General features: G+C 37.1%; 1 protein-coding gene across 2 annotated transcripts; it reads right to left on the reverse strand.

Moving 5' to 3' along the window:
• Positions 1–31: 31 nt before the first annotated feature.
• AIR9 (Outer arm dynein light chain 1 protein) lies at positions 32–18,407 on the reverse strand. 2 transcript variants are annotated; one of them, XM_020698352.2, is made up of 39 exons: positions 18,080–18,407; positions 17,261–17,347; positions 15,999–16,935; positions 14,913–14,984; positions 14,341–14,406; positions 14,151–14,222; positions 14,005–14,070; positions 13,856–13,918; positions 13,715–13,780; positions 12,898–12,997; positions 12,544–12,645; positions 12,131–12,363; positions 11,937–12,051; positions 10,291–10,411; positions 9,998–10,173; positions 9,428–9,563; positions 9,010–9,110; positions 8,858–8,905; positions 8,406–8,590; positions 8,215–8,332; positions 7,081–7,208; positions 6,436–6,604; positions 5,772–5,890; positions 5,420–5,588; positions 5,230–5,314; positions 5,059–5,132; positions 4,821–4,940; positions 4,154–4,349; positions 3,954–4,075; positions 3,449–3,656; positions 2,713–2,786; positions 2,106–2,244; positions 1,645–1,826; positions 1,395–1,550; positions 1,137–1,268; positions 923–981; positions 813–845; positions 582–713; positions 32–432 (listed from the first exon to the last, which is right to left on the reverse strand). In XM_020698352.2, the coding sequence occupies exons 3-39, from the start codon at positions 16,905–16,907 to the stop codon at positions 256–258; spliced, it is 5,223 nt and encodes a 1,740-aa protein (XP_020554011.2). In that variant the 5' UTR covers positions 16,908–16,935; positions 17,261–17,347; positions 18,080–18,407; the 3' UTR covers positions 32–255. The 2 variants fall into 2 exon arrangements, with proteins under 2 accessions (XP_020554011.2, XP_020554012.2); XM_020698353.2 differs by having other exon boundaries at positions 17,261–17,350.
• Positions 18,408–18,837: the final 430 nt, after the last annotated feature.

Genomic DNA, 18,837 nt, shown 5'->3' on the forward strand with positions numbered 1-18,837 from the left:
TATACAGCTGGCGAGCTGGAGTTTCTATACATTACGCAATAAAGAAAGAAAATATCATTGGGACAGTAATTATTCAAACAAATAACCACACCAAACCCCTCTCCAAGAGAAAATTCATACAACCATACTACTTGCGATAACAATAATCAGGAAGCAGATGCTTCCAACCTTAATCCCTCCCACTCAATAAAAAGGAGAGGAAAAAGGCAAGAAAATAAAAAAACCACATGGTATCTCTAACAAAATAACACAGCGTTATGCCTCTATTTTGAGAAGAGTGTTCAGTGATGTACTGTTGAAACGCTGTGCAAGCCCTCTGATCACAAGGACAATGACATCACGGAGATGTCGGGTCTGTACCATCAAATCTACTTCATTCTCACTGTCAACAACAATCCTAAGACGATGTTGATCATTTCGGAATAGCTCAACCTACACAAGACATGCAATAGATATACATAAGTCTTCCTGAGAAAATTATGAAAAATGTGGTCCTTCCACTTTCCTAGTAATATATATGATGCATCAGATTTAATTGCACTTGCATTAATAGTTTGGGTGACAGAAGAAACCACACATACATGGAATGGTGGAGCATAACTTCCACGAATTTCTGTCGTTGGAAATGAGGTCTTGGAACCAGGTTTTACAACCTTGACTCTTTTTCTATTCACTTCCAGGATTCTTCTCTCAAGACTTCCCATTCCAGGAACCTGCAATGATGCACAAAATGTTGCTATAATGAGACTCAGAAATTTTATACATTTCTTGACGACACTGAAGCTGGTAGAGAGTACTGGAGAAAAGAGTACCCTTTTAGCAGCCCGATCCTTGTCGCACAGGGCCTGTACCGGAACCACTTAAAAGATAAGTTTGGCGAACATTTTAAGCACTAAAACAAATTATTGAGACGAGGAAATACCTCAAACTTCACTGATCCAAGATCCAGCTTCTGCTTCACTTCTTTATGAACATCAGGCTCTGCAAGTAGATGAAAATCATTGATAACTCATGAATATGGAATGTGACCAGTATATATGGTAAAATAAACTCTTATCTAATAAACCTCGAAGACCAACCACACATAGAAATAATAGTCAGGAGAGTAGTAATTGAAACAAACAGAAAGCATTTACCAACTGCAATTGGATCCGTTGATGCAGAAACGGGTTGTCCCTCAATTCCATCATCTCTTACCGGTGTGTAAATAGCAACTAACCTGTAGCCTACATCATCAACATTTGCCTCGTACATCCTTCCTGTCTCCCCTGCGGCCACAAATCAACATGTGCAATGGAGAAATCAGATTATCATAAAACCTAATCATCTTGTTCTTCATTCCCGGTCAACTTCTTAGTGAAGAATAATGGAAGAATCAGCCAAGAATGCTATACCAGGAATAGAGATGAGGTCAGGACTTCCCACCATTGATCTAAGCCACTGAATCCTACTTTTCCCTTCCTTTCCCCCACTATAAATGCCACGTACAGCATATAAATTTGTGTGGAAACCTCGACCCTCAATTTCCAGCTTGTCCATTCTAGGAACTCCTGAATACAACAGACAGCAAACACTTCAGAATTCAGCTACAAGGTTCAATTAATTATAAACAAAAAATTCTAATTAATTTTACATAGTATACACCTGGTAAAACTGAAGAAGTTTCAGCATATGCTGGCTCACTTGATCTTCCAAACACATCAGTAACTATGCATTCACACCTCAAATGGCGACCAATGTCCTCAAACCGTATTTTATAGGAGCAAGACCGCTGCGATGGGAAAAGCTCAAAAGACTTCTCCTTTTCAGTTTCAGATGAGAAAAACCTACAATTTTGGCATCACACATGTTGACACCCAAATAAGTGGAGGCTTGAGAAATTAGAACTGAACAGGAGATAAACATTAAATATCCACTTCTTTCAAGAGCTTTCCACTAAAAACCTACAAATGGACAAATGAGTTTGAAATGTTTTTGGTGCAAAAGGCTAGATAAACCCCTGCACCATCACATTGCAGCAAGTGAACAAATTCAGAGGGAAATCCATCATGGCTAAGACAGCATATCCTTTAAAGATATCAAGCAAGTTGGATGCGGAGATATACCACTGATACTTCACTTCTTTCTTGTACTTTCCCCAAACAAGCTGTTGATTTTCGCTCTTCGGAATAACTTCAAGAGCAGTCAATACTTCTCCTTCAACAGCTTTACCAGTGAGAGCTAGCATCTCAATTCTTGGCAACTCTGATATAAAAGGTCCAAATTCAGATTAATCTAATAACCAAAATAAAAGCTTTACTTGTAATGCAATTTTTCCCCACGACAATAAATAAGAAATTATGTCATTAAATTTCACAGCTAGCATTATGCCATTTATTGCTTCAGAAGAGAATAAACAATGATAAGTATGTCGAAATATGCATGCTTATGGGTACTCTTGAGTAACTATCCCATAATTATTGACTGCATAGAGATGGATGCCAGGGTGACTGATATCATTAGTCATTGCTGTAAAACCAAGTGTTAACCATTTCCAACTTAAAAATACTGATTCAATGTTCCACATTCCATATAAGTTTCTATAAGACTGAGCAGGAACCATCTGAGTTCAGCAAGTACTAAAATAAGTTGGTCATGAATGTTCAGGATTAAAGGTATAATGTGTGACTACACAACCCTTTCAGAGCTTATTAAGCTTGTTTAGATCACCACCTGGCAAAATTATGTCACTGGGCTCAGATAATCGAAGTTCTCCAACAACTGAATCTGAACGAACTGGCGTATATCTGCAAGATGCACGAAATACTTACTTGAATAAATCAATCACCAAGAAACAACAAACAGATCCAGTATCTACAAAGCATTTTAAAATACTTTGCTACCACTGAATGAGGAAATAGAACAATACATTTTAGTGTTTTATACTCACATTTACCTCACCCAATTTTTTAGAAAAGAGAATCTTTTAGTTCCATATTCTAAATTGATCAACAGGCAATGTAATATTTTAGGAATTAGTTTGCAACATACTACTAGAATGAAGCAAAGTTACATTAAAGATTTATAGAACATAATATAAGAAAAAGAAAAAAGAAACTGAACTGCTGATGGAAATTTCTTGTTGGAAATAAGAATTGTCTCATAATGTCTGAGATGTATTTCATTTTGATTCTTATTTGTTGGCTCCATTCCTATGTAGAACTTCTTCTGATATGTAAGACCATAAAGCTATCAATTCTTTTCCAGATTGGAATCCTTAAAAGAAGTCTATGAGATCATATGGATGTCTATCCCTATTTTTACTCTTGTATTAAATCACACTAGGTGTACTAGTAATTGTTTGGTCAGAAAGAGAAATATATGCAGATATACAATAATGTATTGGACCCAAGTACATCATAAGCATTGTTCTCAAGTGAACATAATAAGAGAGAGCTAGATTGATTACCCAAACAACAATCTGTAGTTATAATCTTCATCTGTGACTTCATAAGTTCTAGAATTAGCTCCTTCAGTAAGAACAATCATTCCATCATCAGATTGTCTATACCAGCTAAATAAGCTTGCTCCTTCATATCCACCAAAATATTCTCCTTCTCCATAATAGGTGCTTGAAGACAACTTCTTCACACAAACATTAGATACTGCTGGAACAGCTGCCACATGATATCATTTATACAGATTAAAATACGAAGAAGTTTAGAAAATAAAAAATGATTGAGCTGATATGTCTGTGCAATTTGGGAAGAAAGGTTAAATACTTACAACACATAGGAGAAAGAGATCAAGAGAGGGAGAAATAAGCTACAATATATTATACGCCTTTATTAATCTCGAGCATAGTGGATGCAGAAAAGGGGGAGAAGGAAAAACTTCTATGAATAGCATTTATCAAAACAATTATTCAAGGAACCATTTTCTAGATCATGCACACGAGGGAAATCAGATTCTACCTGGAATAACTGGAGACTCACAAATTGACACCACCGGCTTTCCACATTTCCCATCTGACCGTGTCGGCACCCAATACAATGCTAAATAAGTCCCCACATCTTCAACAGATGGAGTATATGTTCTGACCAGAAGTAATTAATTTAATAAGATAGAATGTCAGGGATTTCATGAGATGGGAATGACTTAAAGAGATACTTACAATGTCTGCCCACGTATATCAACATTTTCACAATTATTTGCCAGTTCCATTAGGGCAGGTTCATGAAGCTTATTCTTTGTTCTGAACCAAATATACTTCCCAGCTCCTTCTTGTCCTCCAAAGTACCTTTTTTCAGGGACCACTTCCTGGCCCTCAGAGCAATCAGGAACTACCAATTTAACACCTAGAGGATCCCCTGCATTTAAGATTATGTTTTTAGACATGGGATCATAAGGTTCTACATCTATTGTATTATGCAGAGATAGTTGATGCTTAGAAAATCACAATAATAACAATGCTAATATGAAGTAAAAGAGAATCCAAGAGACTGGGCACTCGTGTGCCTTCCTTTCCATGTGGTTGGGACTGTTAAATTTGATATGCAGGCATGGGTTGCCAGCAAGCTCAGCAAGATGGCACCACAAGGATAGAACCGTCAATATAAAAGGCAATACGTTATCAAGGGATTTCAAGCTTGGGTGACAGAAGAGTTCAACACCAAGGAAGCATGCAAGAAAATTGAACAGAAAGCAATAACAATGAACATTTTTGCATGTAAAGTCACTACTCCAGTTAACGGAAACAAGGATGTAAAAGTGGTTTCACAAAAAGAAAAGATGACTGCTATGGAGGATCCTAGAACATATAAAACAAACGAAGTGCTAACCAGGAGCAACAGGATGAGAAACCAGTGTCTTTGGGCTGCCCTTCATGCCATCAGCACGGACAGGTGTATAAACAAGCTCCACACAATCTCCCACTTCATTAAAAGTTAAATCTAGAAATTCTGCAAGGTCAAATACAAGTTCTCAGATACATGAAAATATATTTTTATATTTTTTTTAAAAGAAAAAGATCAGAAGAACAAAAGAAGATAGAGCCAACAAAAGCAGAAAAGTATCTACCTCCAACATGAAGTTTCTCTCGCAGACCATTGCCCTTCACTCTGAACCACTCGTACAAGCAATCTCCCTTCAACCTGAAAAGTGAAGAGCATTACATCAGATACAATGAACGTGAAGTTTGTGAAGAGGCAGTAGTTGAACTATAAATCAAGGCTTTTTACGGAGGCCTACCCTCCACTATAAGAAGCGATGAAGCTTAAATGCGTTCCTTCAACGAGGGAGCCATGAAATTCAAGTGACCAGCATGTTGGGGGTCCTGGAATGAGAAGAATTTGCTCAGTAGTTTAATTTTCATGTGATGAGAGAAAAATAGCATGTTTCACAGACAAGAAAGTGAAATATAGTTCCCTAAAATTGTTACCAGGCACAATCGGTCCAACTTGTTCAGAAAGGACAATAGGACCACGGGCCCAGTCATTTCGGATGGGCTCACAGGAAACTGATATGAAGAAGCCAATATCATCTATAGAGAGCATGTATGATGAAGAAGTTGCACCACTTATTTCACCGTGAGTACCATTTGAACTAGTCTGCAACAGCAATATGGCAGAATTTCAACTTATTGAAAGTGAAATATGCCAATTAAATACAAACTTGTGTGGAGAAAATGCTATTAAAATTATCAGCTGTTCCTATAGTGAAACTCTATCATAACATGACAAGCTCAATAAGAGAAATAATATGGTAACACTAAGCCAAATGAAATTAAGTACCCGGAACCAGCGGTAAATTGACTCTCCCTCTTCACCACCCCAATATTTCTTTTCAACATTTAGAGTAGTGCCTTCAATAGCCGTTCCATTAATTTGTAAAGAAAGCAGTCTTGGGCTTCCTAATATGACATAACATGGAGGAGAAAAAATGTTAACCTCTATATCCACAAAGATAAACTTATCATTATTGAGAGCTTCATGGGGTCTTGCATCATATAATGTGGAAAACAAGGATAATCAGTACTTAATATCCTGTCAAAATTTAGATAAAACATCTGAACAATCCATCATCAAAGGAAGAATTTTGAAAGAACTAAAGCAATCAATAAAATTAGAGATTCCTGCATCAGCATATCAATGTTATTGGAATGAAAATTCAGCTGTCAGATTCTTCAGAAAAAGAAGGGAAAGGAGGTAGAAAAAACCCATTGGAAAGCCCCAAAAGCAACAAACTCCTAGGTCATAAAAACACAAGGGGCAACAATTAACAGTAATAAAGAGAACAGCCCATATTTTCCCTGCAGGCTGCAATAACCAGACATTTTGGTTTTAGCTCTTTCCAAGTGCTAAATTGTCATGCCACATTGTTTACATTCAAAAAAATTTCAAAGGTAAAACAAGTACCAACTCCAACAAGAACTGCAGATGCAATCTTTGTAGTTACCTGGACGAACACGTTCTTGTCCAATACAAGTTCTTGGTTCACCTACAATACCATCACTGCGCACTGGAGTACAAGTAAAAGATATGAATTTACCAATGGCATCTTTGGGAACTCGATATTGAAGGAGACCCGAAACCTCAGGTATTATAGTACCCAAGTCATTTTCCACCTGCAGGGGTCAAGAAATACATAACTTAAACACCAAAATCGATCAAGAAAAAGCTATGGCAGAACACACACCAAATGGTAAGGTAACTTCATTCTTCAAACATGTGAAATTTGTACAAGCATATATATGCTCCAAACTATTGTTTCTTTGGAAAATTAGCCCATTAAACTTTTTGGTGGTCTTTTCAAATCAACATAAGAAGATGACAGGATTCACCCTACATGGGGTAGAGATTTATTAGCTAAGTCCACAAATATTTTAGACCTATTCATACTTCAGTTGTTAAGTGCTTTGCATGTTTTTGCAGCTAATGCTGTTAGCAACGTAATGCTTGAACCTACACGTCTGGTAAATCGGTATTTACAGTCACTGATGTTAATTGGATTTAGTTTATATTCCCTTCTAAGGCCCTTCATTGCCGGTAAAAGATTTAAGATGTATGGTTTACATGTGACAGGTCTGCAGTATTAACATACCTCATGAAGATACCAATTATAGATACTCTTCCCCTCATGACCGCCAATATAACCATATGATGCTGTCAACACTCCACCTTCGGAGTAATCACCAGTTATAGACAAAAAATTGAGACTAGGGGGAAGAGCTGCATAAATAATAAATACATGTTAGAAATCGTTTTATAGCAGCTTTAATAGAACAGTCAGCCAACCACTTTACCTTCACTACAAGTTAAAAGACATGCAAATAAAACAAGAAATGATTTCAAGTAAGGCATGAGCTATAACAGAGGGCTCACGAGCATGGTTTTGGGAACTGGACCATCAGGTCAAAATGCTTAAACTCAAAATCGCAAGGACAGTTTACCAAAGATCATATAAAGCAGCGACTACAAGACAAGAATTCAAGGCAATGTGGAAATTTAGCATGCCTTATAGAAAAACTTTTGGGGAAGCAAAATGAAACCGAATAACAACATAAATGTAATATAATGTAAATGATAGTTAGATGTGATAAAGTTTAGTTAAAGAACAAAAGCTGCTGAATATTTTGAAAAACAGCTCTAGCACTGTGAAAGCCAAAATCCCTAGATAGACGAATGAACCTTTTATAATAGTTCAATGCAATGATTTTTCATAAGGTTCCCTCCAATAGTTAGGGTCACGGTTGGCATAAACATGACTTCCAGCATTTTCACCATAGTAAAACCGCAGTAGTGGTAACGAATAAATGAAAGTACGATTAGTTTGACTGTTTGAGACAGTACAAACATATTTTGAAAATCAAATAAAGAGAATCGAGACATTCAACAGTACATATATTAGCTACTAAGAAATACATCCTAAGGAATAGTATGGGTTGGGAACAACCCTAATGTATTATAGATAGCTATTTCTCTCATTCTTTTTTTTCTCAATATGTTAACTGCTCTTTGAAATAAAGTATGATCAATTTCCTCTAATATCATGTTCTGATAAGAATCAGTCCCCTCTACTCATGACAAATAGTTGTAGAAGAATGAACAATAGGCAGGCCTAAGAAGCTTTACTAACTGTAAATCAAAATATACAACAAAAGTGGTTTGGCAACTTTTCCAGTCTCCTGAATCGTTGTCAAAATTAAAGGATACAATTTGAACAGAATATACTCACTCTCAACAACTGTATCAGAAATCACATAAGCCGGTTCACCAGCTTCACCATCTGGAGTCATTGGTGTAAATTTTGCAACTATGTATTTGCCAACAGCTCCCAAAGGTATGCGAAATGCCTATGTAAAGGAAAATGCAGAGCTGAAATCACGGATCATAATATGAGCTAAGAAAAGATGCTGCTAATCATACCTTAGCAATTTTGGATGTGCTTAATGGTTCAAGACCATTTTCACCTTCAAAAGTAGAAGAACTGGTCTTGAACCACTGAACTCTACTAGACGCTTCCATTCCTCCAGTAACAATACCAGTCACAGTTACCTTACTTCCCTCCTTCAGTTCACCAATTATCTTAATGTTTGTTACTCTTGGTGGTGCTGTGATTGAATACAGAAAAAAGGAAGAAAATGGAGTAAACGAGACTAAAAATGAAACCACAAGAAATTAAAATAGTCATTTACCAACCAAAGCAATTGCGACTGCAGTAAAGCCAAGAACAACTTTGGGTGAACACTCATAAAGGAGGAAGAAGTTGAATAGCCAATATTATTCACAAAGACAAGCATTTTTTATGTCTGAAATGTTGCCCCTCACTGTTCACACTAATAGCAGCCAACTCAGAATTAAAATTAGCTGTTACATACCCTGCTTAACTGTATGGGACACTACTGACATAGACTTCCCTTCCTGCCCTGAAAATAGTCAGAATACTGGGAAGATTTATACATGCAGCAAAATGTAGACATAAAGCAGGCTAAGGAATAAATGAAAGACTTGCACTATGTAAATGAACAACCTTCAAAGTTGACAGGTGTATAAACAAATGTCAGTCGTCGTAAAACATCTTCTTTTGTCAGAGTGTATTCGTTTGTACCCGTCAACACCAAGGTAAATTCTCTGCAAACACAAGCCGAAGAAAGAAACTAACCCAGTTTAGAGAAATGAATAGATTACTACTCTCCCACAAGAAAAATGAAAAACAATGAAAACAGAAGAGGTCCATGCTAGAGAGGGAAACTTACTCAGAGAACTAACACAAGTTAAAAGTATAACCAAGAGTCAAGACCAATTGAGACAAATAATAAGACTACTGATTGACCCAAACCACAATGAAAATTCTCGTGTAAAAAGAGAAAGTTAAGAAGAAAAACACAAGTGGTCAGACAAATTTGTTTCTTTCATGACAGAAATAACACAAGGAAATGAACACCTACCCAGTATCCTTATCCTCACGCAACCACTCAAATGTGCTGGGGCCTTCTTTTCCTCCAAAATACTTGCCTATCCCTCTGATTGTATTTCCTTCCACAGCATCTCCAGTAACTTGTACATCAGTGACAGATGGAGGAGCTGCCAACAAGGAGCAATAAAAGTGCGTAAGAAAATGATGGAGTCAAAAAGGAAAACGAAATCAAAATCTATAATAAAGTATTAATTAAGAAAGCCATGAAAGTTAGTCCCGAAAGTTCAAAACTTAGCACTCAAGCACAAGCCATATAGTGATCTAAAAGTAGGCAAATGAACCATCAAAGCTGCAGTTGCAATATATTTCTTGCTAAACAACAGAAAGTTTCAGGAGTTGTCAAATTGATGGTTCATGGTCAGGCAGCAAAAATGACTAGGATTATAAAGACGTGCATTGATAAGGCACGACTATTTTTTTCTTACTCAAAAAAGGTGCATTAACAGTTAAGAACCAGGTCACCTTTCAGAAATTCCACTTTACCTAAGGTGCCAGTGTAACTCAAAATGGGAAATAAGGATAAAAGTGCTACCAAACTCACCTGCTTTTACATAATCAGTGATTGCATATTGAGGTTCCCCTTTGGCACCTTCTTCAGTAACTGGTGTATACATATATACCAAACATGAATCTATGTCGTCTAGCGTCAGCTGATACTCTTCTTCTTCTGCCCCAGTAATGACAACAGGACTGCTATTCCACCGCCTCCTAAGCCAACTGTGGAAAGGAATAATAGTTCTCTCAAATGAAGAGGATAAGCATTTTTCTGCGAGACTGGGGGAATAGAACAGTCAAAATCAAGATGCTTCATATGGAAAGCATGGATGATCTCACCTAGCAACACCTTTCGCTGGAGTTCCTCCACACCATGCAACCTCAACATACCCTTTAATTGTGTTTCCCTCCACCAGCTCTCCACGTACATCAATCTTCATGACCTTAGGGATTCCAGTGCCTTCAGAAGGATACCCAGGAATAGTTAGTGACATGGAACAAATACATATCCAAAAATGAATTCGTTCAGATCATGTAAAACTTTGTTTAAGTAAAAACAATTGATATAATAATATGATATTGATGAGTGCGGCAGCAGACAGTAACTCAGTCAATATCAACTAAAAAAAGAAGGGTGCGCATCCAACATCAGGGAGCAGAGGATACTGAAGGACAAAAAACTTAGGGCCCGTTTGGTTGTGTTTTCATTTTCATTTTCAGTTTCCAACATTTGGAAATGGGTAGAAATGCTTTATTGGTTTTTGTGCGAAAACTGAGAATATGTTTGGATTAGTTGTTTCCAAATAAAGGTATATAGGTGTGAGAATGTTGAATATAGGTATATGTATTTTTGATGTGACAGATGACCAAATTGATTGAATATGTGAAATTATAAAATAATCAAAGTGAGTCTTGCCATTTGAAATAATTTTAATTGATTTGAAATAAGAAAAGACATGTTGACAAGATAAGATAAGTATGACAAACCCATGTGACCTATAATTTCAAAAATTTGAGAATTAAACTAGGAATGCATTCTCAATGAAAATGGCTTGACCAAACAAAATCCCAACTACCCAAATAGTGAAAAGTGGAAAAAATCTCGTTGAAAACACAACCAAACAGGCCCTTATATTGTCAGAAAGAAAACATGAATGACAGAGACACCAAAAGAACCAGAAGAGCAAGGGTGCTTAGACTAGTTTAAAAACAAAAAAGACATCCTTTAACTGGCATGGAAAGCCCTATTCTACCAAGGCCAGGCCACACAAGTGAAGCTGACTGGAAGTTGGGTCTCCTGGGGAGGAGGACCACGACAATTTTAGTTACACCGTTGAGTTGTCAACATATTTTGAGGCATCAAAAAAGGTATTATATGAGTCATCATCGTACTAAGACTGATTGGCTTCAAGTTGTAATCAGACTCGTTACATGAGTACCCAACCCTTTGAGGAACTAAATGGCCAGTTCTTTTGATTGACTGCTTTAGAGATAGCTAAAGTTTAAAGGAGGGATTGCTTGAAAGATATTCTTTATCTCATCTCATATAACTCTATTTGCATTTGAATTTTAAAAAAATCTAGAGCATATTTTACTATGATGAAAAAAAGATCATGTCACATCAACTCTAATCATTATATTTTATCTCTTACCTACAACTTCTTACACATCACATCAACCATCTTCATTATATTACCTCACAGCCAAAAACAGTACTTTTCCATCTCACCCAATTTACTTTGTTTTTGTCATTGGGAAGAGATAGGATGCCGAACCATCCCTCCCTACATAATTCAAGCAGTTATTCCTTTCATGCTTTTTGCATATCATGAATTTGGGAAGCATGAACCGGCAGATTCTAGCATGCAAGCAAGATGATACATAAATTACTGTTGTCTGTATAATTTTTTGGCAAAATACAGCATCAAGTACATGGAATATGTACTCATATCAGCAATTAAATCAATTTATTAGAGAAACTATACCTGGAGAAACTGGCGAAGATATTGCAAAAATAGTAGGATATTCAGTATCACCGAGTATTGGGGTACACTCCACTTTCAAGATTCTGCCAATGTCATCATTCTTGGGAAAGTAGATCTGACATAGAGTTTAAGGCAATTGTCTAACTCTCTAATGATTAATGAGAAATTGAATTGCTTGAAAACTATAGGCAAACCTCTTTGCATGCGCCGGAAATTACTGTAAAATTTGAAGGAGTCCGGTCTCCTATGAACCACTGGTATTTCAAGTCTAATGCTGAACCGCTATCTTCAGTTACATCTCTAACAAACTCAAAGTGGCAATAGCAAGCATCTTCCTCAAATGGTTGGTCCACGGAAGCATGTTTAAGCAAGTATCCAGAAGGAAGTTGTTCTTTCCACTGTTCGAGCAGAAACTTAAACGTAGAATCTGTTATATTCAAAAAAACTTTGAGCCTTCATTCTTGATGTTCACATCAGTCAGAATCCTAGTCATCATCATGACTCGAAATGAAGGATAAAATAAGGAAAAATGTTGAAAATCAAACAGGCCCAACATTGAATCCATTGTTCAGAAAACCAAAATAAGATCTATTTGCTAGATGCTTACCTACAGCCTGTTCTGGACGGCACAGTTCCCACCCACCTCGGATGCACAAGGCAGTGTGTGAAGGATAACGCTTGGCAATTGCTATCTCCTCTCGTGAAAGATCTGCAAGAATTTGAAAGAGGTGAATGGTACAGGAGATGGTTAATAGCGAAAATAATAAAGAAAAGATTTGGGGAATGGACGTTTTAGAGCAGCGCGTAGTTGATAAACTCCCCAACTTGGTCCCAGGTGAAAGCAAGGAAATAAGAACAATGATAAAAATTACCAATTACCTACCAAGATGAAGTGATAAAGGGCGTAAGAAAAAGCAAACAGGCACCAAAAAGTGTGACCAAAACCAACTATCAAACTTACCCCTGTCATTGAACTTTTTCAAGGTTGGACCAACAAGCAATATAGAAGCAGCTTCCAGATGAGACATCTTAAGTATGGGGTTCTCCTCTACACGCAAATGCTGCAGATTACCATGGTTAAGATATATGCACGTATATTCATTTAGCACTCATTATCAAGCTTGGCATGCGAATGCAAAAGCATGACCAAATAATACATCTACATGATGTCAGAACCACTCACTAAGTAACCATCATATGTTCTTCAGAGTCGTACACTTCCAACTTGAAGTTAGAAAGTCAATTTCCCACCATTATCAGTTGGATCATAAATGTGCATACTGTGTAAAGTTTTCAGAATGTAGCAGTCATCTCACAGATTAAACTTGAATTTTAATATAATTCAGTAAAAGGGAGGCTATGTTTGGTTCAATTGAACCTTACCCACAAAGGCTAAAAACACCTCCCGAGAAGTGCAAATAAAACATATTCCATCTTTTCCAAACATCTTTTTTATTATTCAAACTTCTTTCCCCAAATACTTACTAAAAAGATCAATTATTATATATTTCTATATATATTTAAATATTGCATCAAATTGTAAACATTTTTACTTTGATCTTCAATCATTTAAAGGTTGATGTGTTCCACCACTAATCATCAACTAAAAGTATTTCCAGAAACAGCCAAAACCAACCGCTAAGATATTCTCCAAAGTTTTCCGAGAACATCATTTCTCAAAGAAACCTAAGGCAGAATATTCCAAAAATCTATGCAAACATAGCGCATAATTTTGCTAAATATAAAAGCCAAAATGGATACATATTTGCCCTACTAACCTCAAGTGCTGGTAAGCATGGGAAGCCTTTCAAAGTTGATATTTTATTTTTGCTGGCTGCTAGCACCTATGACAACACAAAGTTACTTTTCACAAAGTGAAAGATACAGGGATAATAAGATTATTAACGCAACAAACAGACCTGTAAACGAGGCTGGCTTGCCATTGAAAGAGATTTTAACTTATTCTGAGCAACAGAGAGGAACTGCAAAAACACAAGCATTATCCTCATGCAAAGGGCACAATCCTAATAATGATGAGCATGAGACCAAACAATTTCTGGAGGTTCACCTCTAAGTTAGGAAGCTCGGGAAGGCTCTTCAAGGATGTGATTTGGTTTCCAGCGAGATAAAGTTGCTGCAGTAAAAGAAAATAGTCTGACTGAAAAAGAAATGTCCCATCCTTGAAAGAGTAGATCGTTCAGAAAAGAGAATCACCTGCAGCGCCTTGCAATTCTCAAGTGGCTCAAAACCAGGTCCTTTGAAATCATTGAAACTCAGATCAAGAACCTGAAAGTAAAACAAGGAACGTGATGCACAAGAGGTTAAGATGAAAACATGTTGACTAGTGCAAAAGGAGAGTATACAGCACTGAAGTAATTCCTTTTAAATATTTAAATATATGCACCTTCACCCGTTTCAGGACTTCAATACCATCCAATGTCGACAGGAGATTGTCTCTGAGATAAACAAACTGCAAAAAAGTTAATTTTAATGTAGAATAAAGTTAGATCATAGAATAGAGAGCAAAAATTCATGAATTTCTGCATCTTGTCTTATAAGAAGTCACTGAAGATCTTGGGGCCAGTTTGCTAATTAAGAGTGGTAAAACTAACTTGCAAAGAAACATCCATACATGTTCTAGCATGCAGATACACTTTCGAGGTTTTGGAACTAATAGACTGAACCAAGTCCAATTCCAAATGTTACATTCCTTAGGCAACCATTAACGTAAGTTATAATAATGTGTATTGTGGCATTGAAGAAAGAGACAACGAAACCATAGCACTTCAAATGTAAGAATAAGGCAGCTATAACCAAGGAACATTGGCATGTAAATTTACTCACAACAAAGAAAAAACACAGAGCCTTAGCATCACTGATTACTCTAGGCAGCAAGGTGGGACCTATATCTCATGCACTATACAAAAACTGAAAAACCAACAGCCAAATTCAGGAACTGTATTTAACAAAAAGTACCTCTAGATTTTGTGACAAGTTCAGCCCACTGCTGGTGAGACTGCGTATTTTGTGGCCCCGGAGATCCAATCTCTTCATTTAAGGGGAAAAAGGGACAAAAAGAAGAGTTAGATGAACCTTTAATTGACTGCAACTTGACATAGTAACAAATGATGGAAAGCCATAGCATTCCAGCTCTGACCAATTAAATGTTTGATGGCAAATGATAATTCACAAGCCACTGCAATAGGAATAACTACGACTGGCATGGCCGAGGCCATATGAGCATATATTGTAAAATTATACATCCCCAAATGCCACCTCTTTGTCCTTGCCACGTTCAGACCAGACCCTAATGTCATGAGGTGTAACCCAAATACTTAGAAGCCTCAACAGTAGTTCATCATATCATGTGTGAAAGCCAGTCAAGAGCAAAACCTCATAATGTCCTTGGATGAATATACAATATTAAAGATCAGAAACCTTTCTATTAAGTTCATCTGCAATTAAAGTTTATGTCACGTTTTCAGGGCAAAACACAACTTTAAAAGGAGACCGTTCGATGGAGGAAATTGATCTGGAGTGTTCAATTGAGGGTTCAGTTAAAATTGGGGGAGAATTGCAAATCGCAGATGGATGCAACGTCGTTTCTGAATGGGATGAGCCAAATCAGTTTAGGGCTCGATTTGGGGATTTCGCATCTGGGTTGAAGATCACCAAGGGGTGCATAGCAGGACACGTGGACAGAGATGATGGCATGTAGCTGGAGGAACTAGAGCTATTTTTTGATGGATTTTTGCTGAGGGTAATAGCAGACACAGCAGCTCGAGAAGAAGGAAGAAAGGGACTTCAATCCAATTTTAGTTACACTTTTTGATTTATGCTTTTTGGTCAAATTTCCTTGTAAACAATGTAAAAGGAGCTGAGGACAAAAACAATGGGCATTATTGAATGAATTATTTTCTGAATTTCCTTCATCTCTCTGTTCTTCTACTTCCCACCTCCTTCTGTCTAATTTATTAATTTTCTGCAAAATTTTCACTCTTTAGTGTTACAGTTTATTAACACCAAATATAGTTTTTAGGGGCTTACATATAGAATTCTTACCACATCATCACCAGCTTTCGCTTCAACTTGAGGGAGCATAATCAGACGCGAGTCCCGACTTTCTCGAGTGCCCACCTTCTTACGACCAGTCAGAGTGGAACTTCTGTCCAGCGATGTTGACAAACTACCAGATTTGGACCCACTGGATACTGTGGGTGACCTGGCAGAGAGGGAGTTAACCTTCGTAATCGACTTTCTAATGGAACCACTACTTCCAGTGCTATCCAGTGATGGAGAAGAAATCTTCTTGACTGAAGAAACAGACAACTGAGAGGATCTCAGCGAAGTCTTCTTACTCGAATCTTGCTTGCTCGAATCAGAACTGGTAGGTGTTCTCGGAGTTTTGGGAACAGGTGAAATAGGAACAGACTTCCGAGTTTCTGGAACACTCTGTCTGATAGCAGGCTTAGCACCAATTAACGATGCTGAAGTCCTCCGAATTTCTGGAAGAGATTTCCTTAGAGGTTCTGAGGCTAAAGAACTGGTTCTTTTACCTGCTGCTAAACCGATGTCAGTACTCTGTCGCTTTGTAATCATTATTGGCTGCTTTTCAGGTAAACCACCAGTGCTGCTCCTTCTAGTCACTGGAACTGATCCCGAAGTGCGCGAGGCACTACTCATGGTTGGTTTGGTCAATGTTGGTCTTGCTTCATTTGAACTAGAGTCTCCACCACTCTTCACTTCTATTTTTCTCTTAGAAGCCCCACCAGTACCAGTGCTCTTAGGTGTTGTTGTGGCATTGGGTTTCAGCACTTTACCGGCTTTCTTCACACCCTCAATCGGTAGTTTTTCCTCTAGCTGTAGAGCATGCGGCTCAGTCAGTGGATCTTTGGTGTCTGACTGTTTGGGCTCAGTATTCCTGTGCATCTCCACTGGATCTTCACTGGATTGAACCATTGAAACCTCCATTGGGGAGAACTATCCAGGCTTCAATATACTAAAAAAAGATTTTTGGTTACAACCACCATGTAAACAGACAACCAAGAAGCAGTGGTACAAATTTCAGTAGTCTGGTGCTAGACTTGGTTTCCAATATGAGCAAATTTAAGTGAGAACAGGAGCATAATATCTTCTAATATCTAGTTAATCTTCTCTGGTCTTAATTACCAAATATAGAAAGTACAGAAACAACATGAACAAGTAGAAGATTCAATGTGAAAGTAAATTTCTTCAATTCCCATATTATATCATGAAGAAACGGTTAACATATGAAACTTAACAGGTTCATTTGAAGCATGTCACTTGTAACAATTATACAGTACCTTGTGCTTGAAAAGTCGTCTGCGGCAGGGTCATAACTGATCCATCTTTCCAATTTAGGGTCTCTCAAAATCTATTTCCTTGAATCTCTACTTTCAACAAATAAACGAGAAAAATTTAGAAGTGCGAAAGAAAAAGAGAAAACTACTGCTACAAACAAGAAAACTTTCAAGAACCATCAGTAAACTACTAATAGTTGATACAGCAAAGTAAATAAATAAAAGCCCGAGTCTTGACTCTGAGTCAGCATTGCAATTCCATCCAAGAAGTCCAAAAGACAGAGAAATCGGTGGAATGCAACTCTCAACTTCTTGAAGTAGAACTGCTATAATATTGAATCCAAAAAAAGCAACAACAGTGCATTCTCAAGTCCTCAAGTCTAAACTGAAATTATAATTTAGTCCAAGAAAATCAAAGAAAAAAAAAAAAAGCAACAATAAACTCGACTCTCAGATTTTCGAGTCCAAACCAACATTGTAATTCGGTCCAAGCAAACCCAAGAAAAATAACAACAAATGCCATTCTCAAATTCTCGAGTCTAAGAAAATCAAGAAATTCGGAAGTCCCTAGTTCTTTTAGTCCGAACCGACAATACAATTCACTCAACTAATATCAATAAAGACCAAGAACAACATAAAAAGTTGCAAGTCCCAAGTCCAAATTTCTTAACAATTCGCTCAAACAAAAGCAGTGACGACCAACAAAAACATCAAAAGTTGCACGTCCCAACTTCTTGAGTCTAATACCCACATTACCACTCAACAAGAAAATCAGCAAGAACAAGAGAACACAAGAATGCTTGCAGTTCCCAGTGGTCATACCTCAAGATAGTTTAGATCTGGTGAAGTAGAGTGAGCCCAGCAAGAAAAGCAAGACAGTTGAACAACACTTGGAAAACCTTTTTCCCACTCTAGGGTTCTAAAGAAAGCACATCACTACTACTGAACTATACGTACACAGATATCAATAATGTGTGTAAAATATTACATGGCAGTTTTACACCAGTGTCTCTTTTCTCTTTTTTTCTCAAAGCGTGACGAGAAAAAGAGAGACGTATGGCAAAGTAGGAGAGAGAAAGAAAGAAAGAAAAAACTGGAGAAGAAGATTAATGAAAGAGAGAAAACGAATTATGGAAGTGGTCAGACAGAGCAGAAATAGATACAGAGATGTATATAATATAATATATATATAGTATTTGTTTATTGGGCCAATGAGTAATGTGGATTACAGTGCAGAGGTTATGATATTTTGTCGGAGAGTATAACTACTACTTCAGTGCGCGTATTTTGGGGTCTTACTAATATTTTAAGTTTTTGTGTGGTTTTTAAGAAAATAATTGCAAATTTGGAAAGTTGGGTTGGCGGAAAAACGGGTGCGAAAAGGACAGCTTGGACTTGGAGGGGATTTTCAAATCCATTTCAAAAAGTTTCGGATAATGGCTTCTAACCCATCTACAACTAGGATCCATCAAACCATACACACTCATCAAATTTAAATTTAAATTTAAAAAAGTTTACATTATTAGACAAAAATATTATTTAATATTAATATTTTAATATGTTCCCCACGTACACACCAT

Source organism: Sesamum indicum, linkage group LG12 (genome assembly GCF_026168435.1).
Source record: "Sesamum indicum cultivar Baizhima isolate 11 linkage group LG12, ASM2616843v1, whole genome shotgun sequence".
Taxonomy (NCBI): Eukaryota; Viridiplantae; Streptophyta; class Magnoliopsida; order Lamiales; family Pedaliaceae; genus Sesamum; species Sesamum indicum.

Coding starts and splice junctions, on each gene's coding strand:
- AIR9 (XM_020698352.2), bottom strand. CDS start 16,907: ATGGAGGTTTCAATGGTTCAATCCAGTGAAGATCCAGTGGAGATGCAC. Junction 13,919..14,004: donor CCGAGCTTCCTAACTTAGAG/GTGAACCTCCAG, acceptor GTGTTTTTGCAG/TTCCTCTCTGTTGCTCAGAA. Junction 8,591..8,857: donor GTCCCATACAGTTAAGCAGG/GTATGTAACAGC, acceptor ATTCAATCACAG/CACCACCAAGAGTAACAAAC.